A 10520-nucleotide genomic window follows, 5' to 3' on the forward strand; every position below is an offset into this window, starting at 1 on the left:
ACTTTCCTACTGCCAGGTCAAACAGGAGGAGGTTAGAAAGTTTACCATTTTAGTATTTTTTTAAAAAAATATGCTTTTATTTATTTCTAGAGAGGAAGAGTGACAGAGACAGAAACATAGATGAGAGGTAAACAACTGGCTGCCTCCTACACACTTGTCCCTGGAGACAGAGCCTGCAACCCAGGCATGTGCCTTGACTAGGAATCAAACCAGTGACCTCTTGGTTCCTGGGTCAACACTCAACCATTGAGCAACACCAGCCGGGATACCATTTTATTTTTATTCCCGTACTTTAATTGCTTCCCCCACATACTTGCTATCTTTGCCCTTTCTTCAATTCCAATTCTTTTCCTAAAATATCTAGTAGCAACTGAAAGTGGAATGAAGTGGAACTACAGGAGCCCTAGCTGTTTTTGCTCAATAGGTAGAGCGCTGGCCTGCAGACTGAAGGGTCCAGGGTTAGATTCTGGTCATGGGGACATGCCTGGGTTGTAGGCTGAATCCCCAGTAGGGAGCATGCAGGAGGTAGCTGATCAATAATTCTCTCATCATTCTCTAAAGGCCCGGTGCACGAAATTCATGCACTGGGGGCGGGGCGGGGGAGGGGTGTTCCTCAGCCCAGCTTGCGAGAGGGTACCGGCCAGGCCGAGGGACCCCACCAGTGCATGATTGGGGCCAGGGAGGGACATGGGAGGTTGGCCAGACAGGGAGGGCTCCAGGGCGTGTATGGCCCATCCCGCTCAGTCCCGACTGGCCAGACCCCAGCAGCAAGCTAACCTACCGGTTGGAGCGTCTACTCCCTGGTGGGTGGTCAGTGCATGTCATAGTGAGCAGTTGAGCAGCCTTATCATATCATTAGCATATTACGCTTTGATTAGTTGAATGGCCGACCGGATGACTGGACACTTAGCATATTAAGGCTTTTATTTTATAGGATGTTTCTCTCTCCCTCTCCCTTCCTCCTTTAAATCAATAAAAATATATTTTAAAAAAAAATATGTGATGGGGGTTGGGGGGGAGAGGAACTATAGGAAGCACATTATTCTAATTATATTTTTGTACCTACAATAAGGGCATTATAAGAAACAAGATGATGCAGGTAAAGTACTCAGTATATCATTCGACAATAAACACAGTCTCTCTGAGGTAGATACTATTTATTGTTTCTTATTTACAACGAAGGAATCTGGGGCTTGGAGATGAGAAAGAACCTGCTTAATGTTACATGGGTAGAAAGTGGCAGTATAAGACTTTGAACCAGGTCTGACCCCAAAGCCTTAACTTTCAACCACAATACTATACAGTTTGTTTTCTGTTCTATAATATTCTTATTAATGTCAACCCATATTTAAATTCCACAGTACACATGAAACATTGTTTTTTTCCCCTCTCATTGGCATTTTATCCATCCTTCCTGGATTTTGAATATCATTAACCACAAAAAAATACACAAGGACAACTTACTCAATTACAAAGCCAACATTCTAGACTACAATACAAAATTAACTTCATCACTGATGCTCATATAACTCAAATACAATGAAATGGTAGCTACAGAATAATTTAGTTGTAATAAAGTCATCAACAGGGCAAAATAAAAACAAAGCTAATAAAGAGGCATTGCTTCAGCTCAAATTAGTTATCTCCTGTAAACAGGAGGATGGGTGCTTTAAAAAAATAGCTATATCTAAGGTCCACATCAGAACAAGTAAAGGAGAATCTCTCAGGCAAAGATTTGTGAAGTATTGCCAGTGTTGAGAACTACAAGTGTATAGTAAGAAGTAATAAAAACAACGCCCTGAAGGCAATTCAAAATCAAGAAATATTAAAAAAAGAAATAAACTTTCCTCTTATCTTGGGAAAGAGTGGAGGGAAGCATCTACTCATTTCTCATAGTTTTTTATTCATTTTTGATAGCCCAAAGTAGAGTTTAACAAACATCAAATATTAGATGTTATGCAAACATGCTACCCACATTGAAATTCTCACTACTTCACATTTAGAAAGCTCTTTTATATATTTTGGAAAGCTTTTTTAAAACAATACCAGCTTCCCGAAAAATGCCTCCCATTTTAAGTTTGCATAGATGTTTAAGTCATCTATCTGTTCAACTAGGAAGAGCCAATAAAGTATATTAAAGAGCATTTTATTGTAATTATAAAACAACATTCATTTCATGTACCACAAATTAACATTTTGTTGCAGAGAGGACTATTTGAGTCTTTCCTACCTGTTTCTAAAGCTTGCAATTTATAAGTTTGATATCTTCAAAATTAGAATCTAAACATAACTTTGTCTTTAAGAATGTACACATAAAATACTTCCTCTATAACTGTACTATATCACTGACAAATCCTATTGGGAGTTTCAGTAGTGACTGTAGGCATTTATCTTTAAAACAACTTTCCTCATTTTTCAGGTTTGGGAATGAAATCACATAAAGTATGGAAAATAACTTTTATCTCTAAGAATATATAAGTCACTTAGAGATGTTTTCTCAAATTCAGAAAAACCCATTGCTTCAGTTCCTCTGTCAGGACTCCATGTCAATCTCAACCACTTCATCCTTGCTCTGAAGACTTGCTTCTGTAAGGTTACCTTCATTTATAGCTTCAATGTCTGCCAAATCAATAGGTGGTAATGGATTCCTCCAGTACTGGAAGGTGTTATACTGCCAAAATTCTTCATTGAGCTTTAGGGGGAGGAAAAAAAGAAAGTATATCAATGATTTAGAAAAAGTTAAATTTCTTTTTCAGGAAAACAGGTTTTTTTTGTTTGTTTTAAAAGGAAACTCGCATAAGATTTTGCAGTCTTTGTATCTTCAACATTTTTAATTCTGTCTAGTCAAAGTATTTTACGGACTCAGTCAAATCTATGCATTTTCATAATCATAGATTTGTGAAAGTATTTATTGGTTTAACTTTGAATTTCTTTCAAGAGTACCCTTCTGACAATTTTCTTCCATTCTCAACGAAAGAAAATGTCTGCAAACAGTCTTAAAATGTTTACCTTCAGTGAGGAAAAATTTTTATTGAAAAAAATACACATATACCTTAAAATTTATTTTTAGTCTTTTTCCCCGAGGTTTGGTATTTTAAGGGATTGACTTCACATAGGCTAAAATATTTTGACAACCTTCTAAAAAGTATTAGGATATAAATATGCTAAATAGCAAGAAAAATCTAAACTAATCATTTTTATCAAGATACCATTTGGTACAAGGCATGCCTTTTAAATCAATATAGCAAAACTGTTAAATCCAAGTGAGCACTGGCTCCTTAAACATTTAACAGCTTACTCTGAATGATTATAAAATTATTTCAAGTAACTATGAAGTAAAGCTGATGTTCCAATAAAGTACAAAATTGGCACTGAAGTTCAAAAGCATTCCAAAAATATTTTGTGCAAAGGAAGCAGCATTGGAATAATATACAGGCTCCCAAGGTGACCATTATCCATATCAGAAGGGTATATATATATATATATATATATATATATATATATATATTTTTATTTTACTATGCTCTTTTTTTTTTTTATGTGCCTCAGGCATGAAACAGCTCTGGCCACCAACACAGGCATCAAGCTAGGATGAACTAAGGACTGTACATCTGCTTTGCCCCTGACTGATATAAGAGCAACACCACCAACAGGTGTCTCCTTGCCCATTGCCAGGGGGTTATGTTCTTTTTTTAAGTACTATGTTGTTATGTTCATACTTGCTAGGGCAGCATTATCCAACAGAAATATAATAGAAGCCACATATGTAATTTAAAATTTTTCTAATAACCACAGTAAAAAAAGTAAAAAGAAACTAGTGAAATTAATCTTTTTAAAAATAAGATTAAATGTTTCATTGTACTTGATGGTAAATCAAAATATGCTTTAGAAATAGTTACTGAAAATGTATGCACTAAATCCATGGTCGGCAAACCGCTGCTTGCGAGCCACATGTGGCTCTTTGGCCCCTTGAGTGTGGCTCTTCCACAAAATACCACGTGCGGGCGCGCATGTAGAGTGCGACTCAACCTTCATGGCCCATGCGCAGAAGTCAGTATTTTGTGGAAGAGCCACACTCAAGGAGCCAAAGAGCCGCATGTGGCTCGTGAGCCGCGGTTTGCTGAGCCGCAGTTTGCCGACCACTGCACTAAATCATACACTGTATTTAATTAAATCAAAAGAAACACTTCACTGCAACACAATCACTGCACCCTCCTGCTTCCCCCTCTGCGCCCTGGAAGTATTACTGTGGTCTTGCCCTAAATTCCTGATCCCCCTTCAGTTGCTACAGTGACTTCTCTAAGGACATCATGAAAAAGAGCTTGTGACAGCCAGTGGTCCTGTGACCCTCCCTCCACCGGGAAGTCACAGAGTTGGGCTGAGGAGACCACAGGCAAGTTGAAAGACAGGAGGTACTCCAACCCTCCTCCTCTTCCTCTTTCCCTTCTGAAAAACACTCATTTAGCATGCTCCGTTTTGGTGTGTCTAAAAACATACACTTGCATGTATCTAGTAGAAATCAACAAATTTAGGAAATAAGTGAAATGGAGAGGCAATGTTTCAGTTAAAATGGTTCAACTAGTGCCAAGGTGATTGGCAACACTACGAGTGTGGCTAAATTGGGCGGCTGACACCTCTGTGTTGTGTGGGCAGCAGACCAGGCTTCGAGAATAGAATGCATTTCCAAGGACAGCATGCCAATAGGATTCTTAGTCACAAATTGTGTTTGGAAGCCCTGGGATGTAGGGGGAGGGGGTACATATAAGACCAGGCTTGGTGACTTCAGGCGTAGGCTGCTCCTGAAGCATCGGCTCACCTTCCACCCCTTCACCACACAAGGTGCCCTGAGCCTCTTCTTTTTTTAAGGCCCCTGGCAGGGAGGCCCAGGCTGCCCAGACTGGTCAGGTGAAATTAATCTTACTATTTTATTTGACCCGATATACCCAAACTATTATTTTAATATGCAGTCAACATTTTAAAGATTAATGAGATAGTTTACATTTTTTTTTTTTTTGTCACACAGGTTTTCAAAACCTGGCAGGTAGTTTACACTTCTAGCACTACGCAGACTAGCCACTTTTCAGTGCTCATTAGCTGCATGTGGCTGGTTACTTTACTGAAAATACAGGCCTATAAGAAAATCTCATTAAGAAGTTCATTCAGTGCCTCAGACACTAAGGCTTAGAGAATTAAGAGTCTTTGGAATTTCTTAACATTGGGATAAAAAATGCAATAATTCAAAGGATGCCAAGAAAAATTTCATTTTAATAAGCAAAGAGGGTTAAAGACATTATTTCAGTGGTTCTCAACCTGTGGGTCGCGACCCCTTTGACGGTCGAATGACCCTTTCACAGGGGTCGCCTAAGACCATCCTGCATATCAGATATTTACATTATGATTCATAACAGTAGCAACATTACAGTTATGAAGTAGCAACGAAAATAATTTTATGGTTGGGTCACAACATGAGGAACTGTATTTAAAGGGCCAGAAGGTTGAGAACCACTGATCTATTTCATTGCCCACTACCTACTTATAAACATGGGCACCTCCCCCCCACCCCCCAAAAAAATCATCAGTGTAACCTAGTATCTAAGAGCACAAACTCTGCCACCAGACAGACTTGGGTTTGCACTACTCACTAACTCTGATCTTGACCTAAGTGTTTCCCAATCAGTAAAACATATGGCTTTCTTGTGAATTAAGGTTTAGCACTATTTATTGCTCAGTATTATATCCCAAGAAGCCTTTGAATTATCAATCAACAGGAAACATATTTGCTTATTTTCTGTTAAAAATGTCTAACAGTAAAGGTCAGCACTAAAAGAGCAATGAATCTGCATAAAGTGACACTAACATGAGAAAACATGAATATTTAATGAATACCTGGTTTTATTTTAGTTCTCTAGTAAAAACAAATCTAAAACAACTCAGAAAATATTCCAAGGTCCTGCCTAGATTGCATCTCCAATATAGAAAGGACATGTTTGAGAAATTTTTTCCTAAATGAGATCCAAGGGTAAGGGCACAGACCTAAGACTTATTCTAAGCACAAAAAAGAACCAGGAAGACATTTACTGCACAAACTGAAAATTCTTTTTAACTTCTCCATGTTTTGTTTCATCCTGTTTTCCTTTGGTAATTGTAAAACCCTTAGAAAAAAAACCCTACGTCTTTGGAGGCAGGAAAGAGGGAAGCTGGAGAAAACAGGTTCCTCTCTTAAGTTCGCAGAAAAAAAAAAAAAACAGCTCAAGGAACAGAACAAAAGGAACATACTAGTAAGGGCTCCTGGGCTTTTGCCAAAAGAGAACAGGCGACTAATCTTGGTGAAGACGGAACCCTCTTGTTTCCTGCCACGAGCTTATAGTGTCTATAGGATGCAGAGGTGCCAGATGGAGTGATTGCTGCAGAGGAAGACATGGTGTGCAGATGCTAAACAGTGGTGAGGGCACAGACCTAAGCCTTAGTCTAAGCACAAGAACCAAGGAGACACTGACTGCACAAACTGTGCCAGTTTACTAAAATATTCTCCTTCTTTGCCTACCTGCCATTTCCATATTTCCCTCATCAATCTGTGGAAGGCTGTAGTCAGTATATTCTGGTAGGAAAGACAAGGCTATGTATGGGTGGGGTCTGAAAGGGAGAGTTTTCATATAGGTCTGGATGACTACCATTTTTTTTTTTTTAGGTTTTGAATATTGTCATAGACATGATTTAATTGGAAATTCTAATTCTTTATTCTGTTTTCAAAATGTAACTTCTATCATTCAGTTTTAAGCAAACTGATTTTGAACCTAAAAGCAACCTGAAGAAAAAAGTCTAAATAAGGATCAGGCTTCCTAAATTCCAAGAAAACTAGGGGTACAAATATTTACAATTTATAATTTCATCCAGAAATGCTTATCACGGTTTTGGCTAAAGGATAATTTCACAATCACAGGAAAAGATCTTTCCCAACTATTAAATTCTCATTATCTTACTGGGTTGTTCACCAAGAACAAATCATTCCAAAGGAACCTCAATTACTTTTGAGGGGTGGGGGCGGTGAACAACGTATTTGCTAAATTCTGCGTAAGACACTTAAGGCAATGGAGAGATGTGAGGTGGATGCTATGATGCAGAAGCTGAAGAGTTTGGTGAAGTCTGAGCCCTGCATTTGGCACTTCCGCCCTCAAAGCTCCAAGTCAACAGAGAACTGCAGAAAAGCAACCTGAATTCCTAAGGCTAGACCAAAGCTCTCCAATAAATATACAATGACAGCCACAAATATGACTAAATTTCCTGGTGGCTGTCCTAAAAAGACTAAAAGAAATAGGTGAAATAATTTTTAATCCACTGTAGTCAATCCACTATCTCCAAGACAGTAGAACGTGTCATCAGTATAAAAGGTTTTGAAACCTCTGAAACGTCATATTTGACACTTACAGCGCACCTCAAGAATCCTGCTGTCTCACGTGGCTAGCGGCCGCCCCCTGCACAGCACCAATCTAAGCAAATCAGAGGTGATGTGCGGAGACGAGGCCGCAGGCTCATTTCCCCAGACTGGGACCGCTCCAAAGGTCCTCCCATGCCGCAGGGCCCAAGTTAATTCGCAAAAACAATCCTTTTCCATTTAGCACAGTGAGTTAAAACACCCCCCCCCCCCGCCCGGCCCCAAGAAATAGACACCCTTCCTCTCCACCAAGAAAACGGTACCGTGCCTAAAGGTCATCCAATTTGATGGCTTCCAGATTGGTCACCTCTTTAGAAACAAATCATTGTTAAACCGAAGAAGGCGCCCTACACCAACGTCATTTGCCTGAACCTGTCGCGAGCGGTTCAGCGTCTCCCACCAGACTCCAGTCCAGTGGTTCTCAACCTTCTGGCCCTTTAAGTACAGTTCCTCATGTTGTGACCCAACCATAAAATTATTTTCGTTGCTACTGTTACGAATCCTAACGTAAATATCTGATATGCAGGATGGTCTTAGGCGACCCCTGTGAAAGGGTCGTTCGACCGCCAAAGGGGCCGCGACCCACAGGTTGAGAACCGCTGCTCCAGTCTATCCCGAGTCCCGCAGCCGCTCCCCTCTCCCAGCACGGGCGCCACAGCAGCAGCCACCTCGCCCGGCCGCCCGGTTCCCCTGGCGCAGCCGCGCGCTTTCGGCCCCTCGGACTCTCCCCAAACCCCGCCAAGAGGAGCTCCGGGGCCTTCGCTGTTGTCTGGAGGAGGGCGTCCGTTCCTGCAGCAGGGACCCCGGCTTTTCTCCTTTTGGGTCGTCTTGATGACACGAGTCTAGAGGGGGACGATCTGTTCTTTCCCGGGGCGGGAAGTGCCTGGGAAAATGGCAACCCACCCACCCGGGGAGCGTCCAGCCCTCCCCTGGCCCCTACCTGGCCCGGTGCGGCCCCCCAGTCTCCCCGCGGGGGCTCTGCGCGCCCCGCCCCGCTGTCGCCACCGCCCCTCGGGGGCCGGGCGCCCTGGAGCTCCTCCCCCGGCCTGTGGGGCCGCAGGGGCGGCTGCTGCCGCGGCGGGGGCTCGCTGGTCTCCCAGCCGCGGCCCTCTTGATCCGCGCCGCCCGGAGCGTTGGTGTCCCCACCGTCGTGGCGCTTGCTGGGCGAAGCCGAAGGCTCAGTCATAGCCCCCGCGTCGACTTTGCGCTTTCGGGGCAGCTCGGGGACGCGGCGGGGCTGCCCGAGAGGCGAGGCCGCCGCCGGCGGGATCCAGAGCGGCCGAGGCGGCGGCTCCTCCGGAAACTCGCAGAGCAGGAGCCGCTTCCAAGGCACGTGGAACGTCAGCGGCTCCGCCGCACGCCGCTTGGCCATGGGCCCGGGAGGCTCGGGCGGAAGCCGCCCAGCGCGGGAGACCGAACGCCGATGGCTGCGGAGGGCGGGGGCGGCTGGAAGGTGGGAAGGCGGCCCTGACGGGGGCGGGGCGGCCGGGCTGCCTTAGGCTGGCGCGCGCAGGCCTCGCCGCCGCGGAGGTGCGGCCGGACGTTGGGGGGCAACCGCCGAGCGGCGGAGATTCGAACCTGCGCACTAACGTGCGCTCGCGCGCACGCAGCGGGCGGGCCGAGCCGCTGGTTGGTGGAGGCTCGAGGGGCGCGCTCCCGAGTGCCTCCGCGGCCGGAAGTGCGCGCCGCATGGGAAGGCGGGAAAGGAGCGGCGGGTTTATTAAGCGCCCAATCCCCTTGCTCGACCAGGTAGCGGTCTTCTTTCCTTGGGGCTGAGGAAGGGGTGCAAATCCCGGGCTCGGTAAAGCGGTTTAGACTTGAAACCTTCAACATCTCTGTGTTAATATTCCCTTCCTTGAATCAGTAGCTAGGCGATGTTTCAAGGGGGTTAGAAAAATATTATGCACACTTTCACTGAACTAGTGTTGAGGCTCTGGCACTACATTAAGTGCTTATTGGAGACCGGCTGCTGTCAGGGGCGGGGCCGAGGGGCGTGGCCGAAGCCGACCCGCGAACACCAAAGAAAACCCAGCGAGCTCTATGTTTGGAAGGGGCTGCTGTGGAACGTGAAGTAGGCACCGTGTTCCTTTGAAGGTCTTTTCGTTAAAAATTCATTGATGCAGTTGCAAACGTGTGCAGCTCATGCGAAGTAACCCACTCAAGAGCCAAGCCGGGAGCATAATTTTTTTTAAACAACTGCAACAGAATTGTTTGGCTCTTAAATTACGCGGGGAGCCACCGAGTTCCCTGCCCGCCCGGTGCGGTGGTCTGAAGCGGGTTTCCAAGGCCCACTTACAGCAGAACCGGGTGTGATGTCACAGGGAGGAAGGTAACAGCAGTGCATTTACTCTTGCTCGTATCTTAATAGTTGATCAAGACCGTAACCAAGTGAACAAAAGTGTGAGGAATAAAATTATACATAAAGACTTTACAGGGAGAAACAGCTATGATCTTCTAGCAGTGGTTCTCAACCTTCTGGCCCTTTAAATACAGTTCCTCATGTTGTGACCCAACGATGAAATTATTTTCGTTGCTACTTCATAACTGTAATGTTAATATCTGATATGCAGGATGGTCTTAGGCGACCCCTGTGAAAGGGTCATCCCACCGCCAAAGGGGTCGCGACCCACAGGTTGAGAACCGCTGTGACTAGATAAAACGTGAAAGGAAGATCCTCTAACTGGTAGGTATTCTTTTTTTTTTTTTTTTAAATATATTTTATTGATTTTTTTACAGAGAGGAAGGGAGCGGGATAGAGAGTTCGAAACATCTATGAGAGAGACATGGATCAGCTGCCTCCTGCACACCTCCTACTAGGGATTTGCCCGCAACCAAGGTACATGCCCTTGACCGGAATCGAACCTGGGACCCTTTGAGTCTGCAGACCGAGGCTCTCTCCACTGAGCCAAACCGGTCAGGGCTGGTAGGTATTCTTTATTAGCTACTCCATGCCCTTACTCCTGAGGCTGCTATGAGAGGACACAGAAACTACTTACTTATTAATAAGAACAGAAATATAACAAGTTAGAGCGGTAAACAACAGCTTTTCTGTTTGATCTTTTCATCCTCTCTTGTTTGAACTTGATAA

General features: G+C 44.2%; 1 protein-coding gene across 1 annotated transcript; it reads right to left on the reverse strand.

The window, feature by feature from the left end:
- Positions 1–1136: 1136 nt before the first annotated feature.
- LOC308527656 (uncharacterized protein C9orf40) lies at positions 1137–8854 on the reverse strand. Its single transcript, XM_081103056.1, has 2 exons — positions 8373–8854; positions 1137–2692 (listed from the first exon to the last, which is right to left on the reverse strand). Exons 1-2 carry the CDS (start codon positions 8802–8804, stop codon positions 2534–2536), a joined length of 591 nt encoding a protein of 196 aa, XP_080959182.1. The 5' UTR covers positions 8805–8854; the 3' UTR covers positions 1137–2533.
- Positions 8855–10520: the final 1666 nt, after the last annotated feature.

The sequence above is a fragment of the Myotis nattereri genome, assembly GCF_964212035.1.
Source record: "Myotis nattereri genome assembly, chromosome: 12".
Lineage (NCBI taxonomy): Eukaryota > Metazoa > Chordata > Mammalia > Chiroptera > Vespertilionidae > Myotis > Myotis nattereri.